General features: G+C 40.5%; 1 protein-coding gene across 4 annotated transcripts in view; it reads right to left on the minus strand.

Moving 5' to 3' along the window:
• Positions 1-541: 541 nt before the first annotated feature.
• LOC110985686 (uncharacterized) overlaps positions 542-13,810 on the minus strand; it is an 80,876-nt gene continuing 67,607 nt past the window's right edge. For all 4 annotated transcript variants that reach the window (XM_022246883.2, XM_022246885.2, XM_022246886.2 and 1 more), the window contains exons 92-113: positions 13,400-13,764; positions 12,992-13,183; positions 12,601-12,721; positions 12,261-12,462; positions 11,530-11,628; positions 11,006-11,272; positions 10,769-10,832; positions 10,410-10,518; positions 10,162-10,222; positions 9,263-9,443; positions 8,816-8,931; positions 8,311-8,449; positions 7,363-7,643; positions 7,040-7,148; positions 6,530-6,601; positions 6,245-6,351; positions 5,672-5,780; positions 5,071-5,205; positions 4,600-4,703; positions 3,853-4,051; positions 3,065-3,202; positions 542-2,702 (exon numbers count right to left, since the gene is read on the minus strand). In XM_022246883.2, the coding sequence (XP_022102575.2) occupies positions 2,598-2,702; positions 3,065-3,202; positions 3,853-4,051; positions 4,600-4,703; positions 5,071-5,205; positions 5,672-5,780; positions 6,245-6,351; positions 6,530-6,601; positions 7,040-7,148; positions 7,363-7,643; positions 8,311-8,449; positions 8,816-8,931; positions 9,263-9,443; positions 10,162-10,222; positions 10,410-10,518; positions 10,769-10,832; positions 11,006-11,272; positions 11,530-11,628; positions 12,261-12,462; positions 12,601-12,721; positions 12,992-13,183; positions 13,400-13,764 (3,275 nt within the window). In that variant the 3' untranslated portion in view covers positions 542-2,597. The remainder of the gene's footprint in view (positions 2,703-3,064; positions 3,203-3,852; positions 4,052-4,599; positions 4,704-5,070; positions 5,206-5,671; positions 5,781-6,244; positions 6,352-6,529; positions 6,602-7,039; positions 7,149-7,362; positions 7,644-8,310; positions 8,450-8,815; positions 8,932-9,262; positions 9,444-10,161; positions 10,223-10,409; positions 10,519-10,768; positions 10,833-11,005; positions 11,273-11,529; positions 11,629-12,260; positions 12,463-12,600; positions 12,722-12,991; positions 13,184-13,399; positions 13,765-13,810) is intronic.

The raw sequence follows: 13,810 nt of genomic DNA on the forward strand, positions 1-13,810 counted from the left end.
TTGTGTCCAGTTTTGTTCTATGTTACCAGTTAAGTGTTTGAAAAAATGTTGATCCGGGATAATAGGCCTACTTGTAGGGATCAACGGGTACAAAGTTGACTTAAAGGCAGTGAAAAGTGTATTCTTTGTTGGGGGTGGAACGTCGTACCGCAAGATCAGAACCACGCTGATTATGATCATTCAATAAATTCAGGCTCAAAAAATGTGACATTTTGTGTCCCTTTTTGACATGGAAGGGTCACTAAAATTGATTTCAAACTATATCTATTTGTTTGGCAGGTAATTTGCATTAATTCGTCACTCTTCGAAGTTTGAGAAAGTGTTCTTAAGTAATAATGTCAGATGTGACGGGGACACTAGACAGAAAATCGAACGCCTAATTCATAAAATGACGCATTAACACAACGACTTCTTCCTCTGGTTCAGCATAAGCGTTTTTTTGAAGGCAAGGTGACCACAAAACCAATGTCCTCTGAAATAACAGATTTCAAAGTAATTTTTTTGTACTACTTTTCACACAAAGGACCTCCATTACAACATATTACACGTATGTCAGATTACAAGACCTGAATTTATTGATGACAGCAGAGCAATCAAATATCAGAAATGAAAATGTTAAAAAAGTTACAAAGCTCATTTTGTTTTTAATGAGGTAAAAAAGAACTTGTAGTGATACATGAGTTAAAAATCCCATGAATAGATTTGCAAAGATGTACAAACCAACGCTTGAAATATGTGAACTTCAAATTTTTCATTAAAAACGATCTAAACTACCATAAAAAATTGAATAGTATCAAATGCAAGCAAGTAAACTTGAATAGATATATAATACTGAGATTCTAATCCTACAAATTCAAAGCCAGATATAAGATTAGTTTAAGCATCAAAAAAAAAATGCTGTCATGAAACCGTTTTAAATTGTTAAAGGTACAAATTCAATACGCTCTAAAATATACCTATTAAACTAGTAACACTTTCTAGAAACTTCAAGATTTAAAATGCTAGCTGCAATGATAGAATTCAACATGTGTCTCTTGTAAAATCAAAGTACAAGAAGACTTTTACAAACTTTCTTCTCAGAAAAAATAGACTTGACATTATATACTGTACATCTGTCGAGCTGCGTTATCAACAGTATGCAGTCAGTTTAAGTGAAAAAAAATTGAGGTGCGTTCTTTTTACCAAATTGTAAATCTGCTACAAGCCTACAACTTGTTTTCAATACTCTGCCTACGTCAGATTGATTCACTGACTGAAAAAGACTGTGCTATGAGCCAGTTTGGTATTTCAACAGTGCATGCTGAAAATGAAGTGTGTCCGAGGTCATCTGGATGTGGAGGTCTGCCCAAGATCTGGCTCTAAGCAGACGTGTGCGTGCTTTGTTCTTGAATGATCTTGCTTTTTGAAATACCGGACTCACTAAAAAATACCTCCAGTTTTAGGGTTGAGCCAGAAGAAAAATATAAATCTTATTTCGTAAACTTGTACAGACTATTTTCATTTCACGTCATTTAACAATTGCTGTTATCTATTACTGTGACTTATCTTTGATACTAAAAAAAAGCTTTCAATCAAGTACTTTTGCTACGACAACATAAAAACAAATTTTAAACTATAAGTACTTAAAATTTAGATTGTCATAATACACAAATTTGGTTAAAAACACACTTCAATATACAGGCTATTAGTAGCAATGTTGTTTGTTGCATTAATTAGTGCATATAAAATTCCTCGCATTCTTTTATAGAAAATATGAGAACAAGCTCAAATATACATACTACGGGAAACGACGGTGCTTGTTGCATTTATTGGTGCATAAAAATATACCTTGTATTTACTACCATAGGGAAAATATAAAAACTACTAAATGTGACCTGTTCTGCAAAAAAGGTATATTATGCTGTAAAAACGAAGACAATTTGTCACTAGCTGGAAAGCCCACAATGTAAAAATATAATTTGGTATATGGCAGAATTCAACCCCTCCCTCAGTTCCAGGGGAAAATTTTTTTTTTTTCATATATATAAATTTTACAGAGTTTAACAAAGTATAACTAAGAAAATGGGCTTTGAAAAAGCTAAGTCTAACACAGATTAGGCTTGGAAGACACACCCTAATAGCTCTTCCTATCAACCAGCATGTTCCCTTTGAACATTTCTGTTCATAAAACCTGACGCTTTAATGATCAGAGATATTAAATCTCAAAAAAACCCTGAATATCTGTGAGGAATTTGGCCCTCAGAACTTTGAGCGGGCCATTCTGTGGAAAGGCACAGTGCAACTTACTTCCCCTTTTTCTGAAGTGCGTCATATGTTTATTTGTTCTTTTCAGACTGAAATATTTACGAGCAATGTCCTCTACATCTTTGACGAATTAACAAACAAGTATTACGTAAATGAATGTTAGATTTATTATTAAAAAACTGAGTTTTACTTCTGAGTATGAAGAGAATATTAATAAACTGCAACAAATTGGTACCAATAGTCACACGGAACAGAACAATGAACACACAAAATTTGTACAAGGTTCATTGGAAAACTAAGTAGATATCCTTGTTAATTCACTTTGGTATTGTTTGCTGATTCCAGATCTATGCTCATGCTTCGTCTGCCAAAATGAAGGCCTGGTTGGTGTATTCCTGATGGGATTCTTGGCTGCTTCTGTGGCCGTCTGTTTGTCGCTTGGCAAAGTTGACAAAGACCTATTGAGGACAACAAGGCTTCAAATTAATTGGGTACACTTGTGCATCAAGGACCGATATGCGGCTCCATAACATTTGATATAATTTTATTTTAGTCTAAGTTCTGTGATGTTACTGAATAGGAGTTTTAATTGTAAAGTCAAACTTGCCGAGGCTATTATATTATTTCTCGGAAAACCACATAAAAATCTATGAAATAAACAATACCACTGGTGGAAACTTGATTCAAGTTGAGGAAATCCTTATAAAAAAGAATCCATTGAGAGTTTTTTCACATGCAAAACTTGACGATTTTGAGAAACAAATAAACGAACCAACTGTAGTTCTGGTTTGATTAATAGGTATAGATCACATCAAATCACCTGATCCAGTGTTGTTTGGGTGACAGAATATTCCTGGATACCAAGGCGGGCTTTGTTATCTTCCACAGCACCAAAGATGTCCGCCAGTCTCTTGGTTTCAAGGGGCAGCTGGTATCGCACCATGTTGTGATGTCTCTCCTAAAGAAAGACAATGCCAGAGTTTTCAAGCTTTGCTTTGCTTGCTTGCTTTACTTTGCTTGAAAACATATCTACGTAACAGGATCAGCACTGTATTTTTGCCAAATGGGCTCGCAGTACATGGGATAACTTTCAGACCAACTTCCGGGACCCTAAATATTTACTACAATGCCACAGATTTTACTTCAGCAAAAAGAACATCAACTCCAGTGGGTGAAATTGGAAGAAAATATAAGTGTTAAAGGCAATCATTAGCAGTCTTTCTCTAGAGGAGTTTGCCGGATTTCTTTTTTGATCAAACCATTCAAATTGCCTCACAAAAGCAGCTTTAGATCATTGCCCACTGAGAGGTCTGAGATCACAGATTGAAAAATTACTACTATTTGTGCCTTTCTTCTCTGCAGTTCGGGACCAAATCCCATAACATGAAGAGTTTCAGTACCTACCTGATTCCGTGGGTTTTACCTAGAACATTCCTCTGAGGTTATTTCTCCCACCTCTAATTTGAAAATATTTTCATCATCTCCTCTCTGAAGGTTTCTCCAGACTCGTGAGCCAGTGTCTAGGGTGCTTTTGAGGAATCCTTGGTTTGATTACAAGAAATAGCTAAACAATTTCATTTACAAAGCTAAAAAGATTCAAGTCCATACCTTCAGGATGGCATCAGGAAATGTGCTGGCAACAAAGTCCATAACGCTGCTCCAATCAAGCGTCTCATCACTGATGCGGAGGATGAGGGTGTATCCATCGCCATGGCGATGCTTGACTTGCTGAGGGCTGCCCAGACATTGGAACCTCCCGTTAACCATGATGGCTAGACGTGTACAGAGAAGCTCACATTCTTCCATGCTGGAGAAACAAACACATAAATCATACTAACCACTCCCTGACAACTTGTCCCAAGCTTCGTATTACATTTGACCCTCCAAAATCTGGACTTTTTCAAGTGACAAGACAGCACAACCACAGTTCTTCAATACAAAGTTGAATTTAATTATAAATGCTGACCCTTGGAGGCCATTTATTCAAGATTTGTGCAACATTTCTTACCACATTTTCACAAATTTTGAAACCCTGAGACAATGTTGCCAAGCAAAGTTTGCTACAATATGCAGCAGTAACCCTGACTAATCCAAGCTTCTGTGTATATCACTCATCGGGTATCACTCAAGTGTGCGAACAAGCACAGACATTAACCAGCACCATGTGGGAGGACAGAATTTATCAGAGCAGTTTGGGCCATCCTCCTTGCTATGCCCCAGGTAACCAATACGTGTGTACATGCCATCTGGCATGAACGTAAATTAGATTTTGAAATCACATATGTATGTACATGTATTGACAATTCACCCCTTAGATGGGCAAGGATTTGGAGTTTGGGTCGGAAGGGATTTTACCTGTGAGAGGTAAGAATCACTGAGTGGCCATTTTTGATCATAGCAAGGACGTTCGACCACACGGCTTGCTTGGTGATTGGATCCATGCCAGAGGTTGGCTCATCCTATGGAATGCAAAGAAAAACGTCATTCCAAATTTACCATTTCAAATCTCTCATAATGGTCAAGATTGCAAATGCTAAAAACACTATCTGGAAACAAAGAAATTCCCAACACAATGCTCTTCTAAATCAACTTCAACTCCTTTTTTAACACTCTGAAGCCCAAGAAGACCCTTCTTCAAATGTGATCTGTCAGTGTCCTTCAATGTTGAAAGTATTAGAACAAAAGAAAAACAATAAAATCTGGCAATTTTTAGCACGTGAAGGGTCACTGGACAAGTAGCTGCACGTCTGAAAACCTTGAAGGAACAATTGATTTCATTAATGAAAAATGGTCATGTTACTGGTTCTCGAAGTGCTTGTGGCTCACCATGAGGACAACTTGTGGGTTGCCAAGAAGAGCGATGGCCGTAGACAGCGATCGTTTCATCCCACCGCTGTATGTGCCGATGCGATTATCCACATACTGCCGCATACCCATCTGCTGAACGACACTCTTCACAGCCTGTATGTAGGGAATAAATCAAAACTTCTCGCTAACGCATTTCGGAAATTTGTGAGATTGCACTCGTGTTATTAGAACTAGAAACATGGGAAAAACTAGTTCTTGAAGTTGTACACACTTGTTTTGGAACCAAAATATTCTCCACTTGACATTTTCATCCATAATAGGTTTTAGCCCAAGTGAAGTACATCCAAGGGGGAAGATTAAAACCCAATGAATGGTCTATAACATTTAAGTGGCAGGCAAATAGCCTTCTGAATGACTTGATACCTCCTTGTGGCTTATGGCCTTTCTGTGTAGTTTGTAGTCTTTTGACTGGCTTACGGTTTTCTGAGCGTCTAAAGACTTCCTGTGATTCCTGTGGCCGTTTGCAGTAGCCTGTAGCTTTTAAAGTGTCTTGTTGCTTTTGGAGTGGAACACAGTGATGGCTTATTGAAATGGCTTAAAGCCCATTTATCCTGCTTACCACTTTACACCGTTTTCCGCTCAGTCCTTTTATCCTAGCATAGCAAGTAAGCAGCTCGGTGCCGGTCAGGCAATTGTACAAGGCGTCCCCTTGTGGGCAGTAACCAACACTGTCAAGGAGGGAATGAACACAGTGAGGAAAAGATAGTCAAGTAATGGTCCCGTGTTCTGCGGATGGTGGGTTCACATCTAACCCATGTCAAATATCTCAGTTCAACCTTACTTAGATTGGGACACGCTTTGCACCATCAGCAAACCTGACAGTGTGGTGCAAATTTCTTGCTGTGGAAAAGAACCTGTAATCACAAGACAATCTTCCTAGTAGGTAGAGCACTGGTGCTGTTTTTCACAGGTCGGGGTTCTAATCTAACTTCCATCAACATTACAAAATCTTGATTGGTTAGTGGGACAGTTGTTCTGATGAATAATTACTTTTTTGAACAAGTCATGACACAGGATCCATTCAGAAATGTTTCACTGTTTTTCAAGCTTGGTTGGTTAAGTACCTGGTAAAGAGTTCTGTTGGTTGAAGGTTCAATTCCTGCTAATGTCAATTTTCTTTTCTTTACTCTACCTATTGGATCTGACTGTGACGCTGCCACGTGTGGGCATCAGATCATTTGTGATCATCCTGAATGTTGTGGTCTTGCCAGCTCCATTCACACCCAACAGTCCAAAACACTTCAAAATGAAGAGGTCAGAATTGAAATTACAAGCTTGAAATGGAAGAACAGCAGAATCATATAGAATTGAGACAGAACGATGCTACGATTGTGAAACAATGTTGGGAATCACACTATCAGAACATCTTGATTGTAATATAAACAAGTCAACCTGCAGGATGCTGGATCTGGCTTACCTGTCCCCCGGGAATGCCAACACAGAGATCATCCACGGCTACCAAAGAAGAGTTGCCAAAAGATTGGTACACCTTGGAGACAATAAGGCATAAAACCAATGTTGTGCAATCGAGTCACGAAAACAAACTACAAAAAATTATGAAATTATGAAGTTTTCAAGTAATATATCTGGTTAAAAAACAGAACTGTTTTTAAATGACAAAGCTTCATAGGTATGGATACCAACACTGTAAACACTTCTGGCATTAGAAGAGCAAAACAGAAGAATCAACATCACTGGTTGAAACTTCCTGTGATTCTGATTGGCCAGTTAAAGATGGTAGTTTAGCTCTTCCCATTCCGGGGAAATAGTTCAGCCTGACAGTAGAACTCTATTCAGGGAAATCGCTGATGATTCTTTTTTATGTTAACATATTCTACCCTTGGGGGGTGGGGATGAATGGGTGGCTGGGTGGGGATAGTGCTTTGGGGAGGGGTGAGTGAGGATATCTTTTCAGAGTCCAGTTTACCTTGGTCAGGTTCTTGACGCACACCAAGTCTGTCTTGGTGTCTCCAGACAACACCCGTCTCCTCTCCACGTTGACATCCCCATCTTCGACGCCATGGTGATCAGGGGTCCTGAGAAAGACCAATCAAGAGACACTACCTAAGCTTGAATTTTGGGCTAACCAAGAACACTGCTTCATTTGTACTTAAATGAAGAAGCACTGAATAACAGTAATAATGGTCACGACAGAAGTACAAGCTTAGATCTTGTTCTTTCAAAGCACGGTGCACTTCAGCCTTAGGCCAGCAAATAGCAAAAGTTCCAAATGGAGAAAGAAATACATACTCAGTCTTGCAATCCTTGCATTGCCAACGACAGGTGCGCTCAACAACCAGGAGGAAGATGAACGCAACAGCGCTCTCTATGGCCAAAGCGACAAATTTCCAACCCAGCAGCTCAAAGCTGAAGGGATCAGCATAGGTGTCTAGACCAAAGGTGGAGTAGATGTCCGCCTGAGACTGGTTGTAGAGAAGATCAATGAGACCGGCGGCTAGACAGTACGGCGAGAAAATCAAAAAGACCTTGTCGATGTAGTAGAAGGCATCATGCTCACTGTTGTTAAAACCCTGTAAGTTTGGGAATGGAAACACAATATTGTTTCTCAACCATTTCTAGTTAGCCAAAACTGTAGTGTGCAGGGAAATTATTTGGGGCAGTGCAGGGAGCGATATTAAGCAGGGTCGTTTGAAGCAAAAGATGGATTAACGGTTAAACAGGTGTTTAAGTTTACACAGAGGTGTGTCCATTAAGAACGTCAAAGCTGAGAAATGATGCTGCTGGAAGCAGTGTTGTAGTCGAGACCATCACAAGACCAGACACAAGAGCAGACACAAGACCAGACACAAGACCATCACAAGACCAGACACAAGACCAGTCACAGTTAACAGGGTGAACAATGACAAAGAAATGCTTTTGTTGTAGTTCATTTGAATGGCTTGGGACTTGAATTCAGACTGGAGGTCTTGTGCTGGTCTTGTGTGGTCTTATGAAGGTCTTGAGTGGTCTTGACCACAACACTGGCTGGAAGATATAACTCACATCAATGCAACAAGCAAAGTGATGCACTTCCTATGGGCATTTCCAATTTGATCATTTTTAAATTGTTAATTGAACTGCGTATGAGATAAAGCAGCATTTCATCAACGTACAACCTGTATGTGAGAGAAGATTTTACCTTCAAGAATCCATAAAGGACTGAAGTCTTCCAATTCAAGGATTGGAGTTGGAACTCACCAGAGGAGCTTCTTGGAGGAACTTGGGGATAATAGTGAGGATGGCGATTCCGAATGCCAGACAGAAGTAGACGATGAAGGCCACGCCTGTTGATTTGAAGAATGGCACCAGCACGTACATCTGGCAGGCGGTAGCAAGTCTGCCCATGAACAAACATCCAAGAAGAACCAGAAACAACTTAACGGAAACTGACTATGAATCCAATTTTGAGTAAAAGGATGCAAATTTTAATGTCAAGATCTCACCTCCAAAGCACTATGCACTCTTTATCCATCAACAGTCAACATTTCTGACAATTGCTATTGAGTTGAATTTGATTCGGTCAGGTGAACCCAAGAATACTTGTGAACATTTTTCCCACAACTTCTCTGGTAGCACAGAGTTCAGATTTCGCATTTAAGTACACAGGAGTGGTAAATCTAAGTCCCATGTTCTAACAGGATCTACGTTTGTTTAAATCCGTGAAATATTCAGATTTGAATTTGATTTGGACAAGCCGACTCACCCATAGAGAAACAGCAGCAAGCAGAATGCTGAAATGTTGCTGCTAGAGCCAAAGGCACGCATACCGAACGCACTGATGATGATGAGACTTATGCAAACGGGGATCAGGTACATGAACTGCATGAAAAAATGGACCGCAAAATGGCCAATAAAACCATTGAGGAGGGAACACTTAGAGTGAAATGGCCAATTATGCCATTTATGAAAATAACAAGGAAGTGAATGGATAAATCAATATGTAAGAGAGGCCATATCCTTCACACTTTCAGAAAAAATCCCTGGACTGAACAAAGTCTAAGCACCAAGTTAAAACTTCAAGAATGGAAGAAATTTATACACGTCACAACAAAGGCTACGAGAGAAAACAGAATTGTTGACGTTGTGAATTCACTTTGTTTACACTTTCTACCAGAGTATGGACTGAGCCTACCATCACTTCGGTACCTACCATGTCCCAGACCAGATTGGCCAACCAGTATCCAGTGGGAGTCACACCACTGACATAGTGAAGCCTCTTACATCCGTTGTTATACTCCATGACCAGGAAGGTAGCAAAGGTGGCAGGGATCAGACAGAAGGCCAGGACAATCATAAGACAGATGCCAAAGTTCTGAACGATTTGATCCCAGCTGAAGATGAAAAGAAATTATTTGAAAAGCCAAGAGGTTGTTAATGTAGATCTTCAAAAGACTGCAGTTTCGAACAAGAAGAACCTTCGCTCTAGTTTCACTCTAGCTGCATACGGCCATGAGGCAAGGCCGAATCCAGACACGATGTTTGGAGGGGAGTGGAGGCCCAAAACAAGTAAGCAGTGTCCCAGCGCACTTCTGTATTAACTGACTGCACTAATCACAATGAAGCAGCTGCTCAGAAACAATTTCCTGTACAAAATTGCTCGTTCCATACAAAACAACATCTATTTAAGACACTTAATAATATCTTCACTTTGATTAAAAAAACCCTCATTAGTCGCGATGGTGGTGGTGGGGGGAAGGCCCCTGTTGGCCCCCTGGATCCACCCTTGTAAACAGGGAGTTAGTAAGGTGAGTCGGTCCAAAGGCATGCTTAAAAAACTTCACTCACTTAAAAATTTTGTTTGTCTATCTGCTGGTGGGGGCTGGGGTTACATAGCTCAAAAAAAACCCGAGAACGTTCCATACCATTTCAAAATTTAGTATCAATGAAGCCAAAGGAAAAAGTCATTTTTTGAAGATTCAAGAATTTGGAGGAAGCTTTCTGGACTTGTAAACTGTGGGTAAATTTGAAAGCTAAAAATTGTGGCGGAAGTTGTTGACATAAAGGGCAAACTCTTGTTGTGTAGCCCACAACTGTTCAAGAAATACTTACGCTTCTCTCAAGCTCATACGCCCTTCAGAAAATTGGAAGGGATGATTGTACGCCGAGATACCTGAAAAACAAAATGAGTAAAAAACTGGGATGAAGTGAAATATTCCTTGCAGACACAGTTATGGGCGGCTTATGATGTGAAGTCGTCGGATTGGCCTCGAATAATGAACATCGTCACCAAACAGTGATCACCCATACAATCCTACACTTAACTTCTTAAAGTGTTACTGCGACAGCCAAGAACTCACCGTATGTCGCTGGGTCTTGATTGGCCGGCAGAGAGGACCTTAAGATGAGATTGTTGGCCGTGTTCAGTGAAATTGGCATGGCGTGAAAGCCCTTGTTGTTGAACCAAGCCTTCACGTTCAAACAAAGAAAAAGATGACAACATAATCACTATCAACAAGTTTGTTTTTCCCTTACAAAACACAACATAAACAACTTGACATAAACCAAGAAACATCTGGGGTGTATTCCAAAAAAATTACAACAAGGAAGATTCCAGACAAGAGAGAAAACAGCCATCAAGTCTGCTTTAGTCTTTACGAACAAACTAAAGAGAGAAACTTTTCAATGCCAACTAAAGTTCACATCTGTTTTGACTTACCTTGATAACATCTTTGGTGGTTCCATCTGAACTTTTGATGGCGTGCAAGGTCAGTCCATTGTATCTGATCACAAAATACAATTGGAAAAATTTCAGCAATACTGAACTGGGAAAAATAAGGTAGAGTATGCCAGTAGAGTATGCTAGTGAATGACTTGGACAATGAAGGTTTTCTGTCCTTTTCGAATGAGCATTAGCCTGTCAACAAAGGAAAGTTCATTGGTAAGGATGGCTGACCTTCTGAATCGGAAGTCTGCTGTCGACCTGAGCAAGTACTTGTGGAGATCCACCTTCAGGCTCAGGTCCTGCAGTATGTCAGTCGTGTTCATTCTCCACTCCGGAGGTTTGACCCCCGTCGCGCCTGCGGGGCATTCCATGAAGCTCTTGGAGCACGAGCAGTCCGGGGCAGTGCGATCCTGCACCAGGATGTCTTCGATCTCAGCGCTGGTGTAGTCTGAGACAGGTTTTGAGAAGAACCGTTCCACAAATCGACAGGTGCCGGAACTGAGATATCCAAAAATTCACAAAATTGATGGAGAAAAGTGAACTGGGGGTTTAAGAGTTAGTTTTTTTTAACAAGTAAAAAAGGTTTAGAGTTTGAACAAGGAGAACCTTTGAGATTTGACAACTGAAGGTTGTGAGTTTAGCCAAGGAAAGCTACAAATTTCAATAAGGAAGGTTAGAGGATTAAGGTTTGAAAGCTTTGACCAGGGAGAAATGTCTCCAAAGGAATGGTTTCTCATCAAAGATTCAAAAAATACCTGTCATCAAAGTCCTGCATACAAGTTGTTCCAAGACCTGGTTCACTGAACATAGCACTTGTCATCTTGGACCCTGCCGCGGTGTGGGAATCGCTGTTACTGTAAGATAACCAATAGGACAAAACAAATTCATCTTTTCTTTCTTCCAAGTCTGCAATTTATTGATAAGACATAGACAGTGTAATAAGGAGAGACTTTAACTATTTTCTGAGGGTGTGTGGTTGATGTTGATTTGGTGTGTGTGGTTGATGTTGATTTGGTGTGTGTGGTTGATGTTGATTTGGTGTGTGTGGTTGATGTTGATTTGGTGTGTGTGGTTGATGTTGATTTGGCGTATGTGGTTGATGTTGATTTGGTAAGTGTGGTTGATGTTGATTCGGTGTATGTGGTTGATAATGATTTGGTTGGTCACTGTTTTTCCTATACTTAAGGTTGTAAATTTTGCAGTTGGCGGATAAAAAGGATAAAATGAAACAACTGCAGAATTTGTATATTTGTGAGGCCTACTCACACAAGCCAACGATGGATGCACTGTTGTTAACAAATTTGTCCGGCACAAAATGTAGTTAACTTTCATCAAAATGTGCACAAAAGAGAGTGGGACTTGAGTAATAATAGACGATTCATGCTAGATGGGTGATTGACTTTTAGATTGTTATAACTTATGACACTGTGATCATAGTTTCGTTGTATCAAACTGGTTCCGAAATAGACATTTTCAGCTTTCTTACCTGAAGAAGACATAGTCACCAGGGCCGTACAGCGAGGGGGCAAAGTGAAGTGATGGGTTGGCCTCACCGCTGCTCAGGGTACCAAAGACCACGGCCAAAAGCAGCATCAGCATTGGCATGAGAAGGGCCCAGATGAAACCCCACCAATCACGCTTGGTGTAGTGGAACCGCTTGAGGAGGATGGCCAAAAACTGACGTAGGGCTGAGAAAAGAAACAGCGGAATCCAGTTAACAATAAAGAGTGGCCAACATTTTAGTAAATACTTTGCCAAGCAACTTTGACTCCAATTTAGAATCACTGTGTCTGACAGATTACTGAAATGATCAGAAAGAAACTAACTGGATGGCTGCATGTCATATCTAACACTGGTCCTCTTCACGGTAGAATCAGGAATTATCTTGGTCTTATCTTTGCTTCCATCAGGTTGATCTCCTTCTGGGCTTGAAACATTCAGGAAAACCTAAGAAAAACACACAGAACCCACACATTCACTAAACCAACCTCGCACAATATGATTCCATAATTTCTAAGTTGTAAGGTCACTGGATGTATTTCTGTGTATCACATTTGCACTAGTCCAAATTGTATGAGACGGTTCCATTGCATTGTTTCAGATTGACTAAGCCTATGACAAAGCCCTGCAAGACCACAGTTTCAAATCACAGTTGCAGCATTTGTAGGGTTCACCAGATTGTCTTGAAAATAAAGGGTATGAAGGGATAGCAATTACCTCTTCAAGTGTCGCATCCGAGAGTCCGTAACTTGAGGCATGTAATTCTGGCAGCTTGGTGTCCAGCTCATTAAAGAGCGACTGGAACTTTGCAGTCTGGCCAGAACTGACCGGTAGGGTAAAGGACACTTCGGTGCCAACATCCTCTTTGAAGATGGCTGTTGGGACGTGGGTCTGGATCAGGGAGGTCATCTAGGAGGTCAAAGGTCAAGTGGTATTAATACCCCAAGATTCTAAACATCAGAGCACATGATTTGCAAAGGTTAAGAAACACACCAAGCACGTCAACAAGAAAAAATCAAAGACCTTGAACAAAACACCTGGTGACATTTTTCTGTTTAGCGTATTCAAAAACTATGCTTACAGGTTGTTCAGAGTTTGTGCAATAACATTGGCAGAACAACTAACCTTGGGAAGGTTGAATGATTCTCCACATGACGACACACCACTGGAAGAGCTGGTACTTGCGTGATCTTCACCTGCTTCTGACTTCTTCAGGTCAGTCATTTCGATGTAGACATTCTCCACAGCCCTGTTCCGATTGAGGTCTTCTCTTCCTTGGGCACCATTCCTTGCCTTTGGCTTGGTCTCTGGGGTGGATTGGTTGCTGGCTAACTGCTTGGCAATGGTCAACGTGTAGCCCTTGGTGAAGCGGGCCTTCAGAAAGGCGGAGGAGCCGCAGCAGCGGAGCTGGCCTTCATCCAGAATGGCGATGCGGTCCCCAAGGAGATCGGCCTCATCCATGAAGTGGGTACACAGGAGAATGGTTCGACCTAAAGTGTGAATATTCATGAGGCTGCTTCATGCATTCTGATTGGT

The sequence above is a fragment of the Acanthaster planci genome, linkage group LG18, assembly GCF_054643075.1.
Source record: "Acanthaster planci isolate LZ-2023a linkage group LG18, COTS_SCS, whole genome shotgun sequence".
In the NCBI taxonomy this organism is placed as follows: Eukaryota; Metazoa; Echinodermata; class Asteroidea; order Valvatida; family Acanthasteridae; genus Acanthaster; species Acanthaster planci.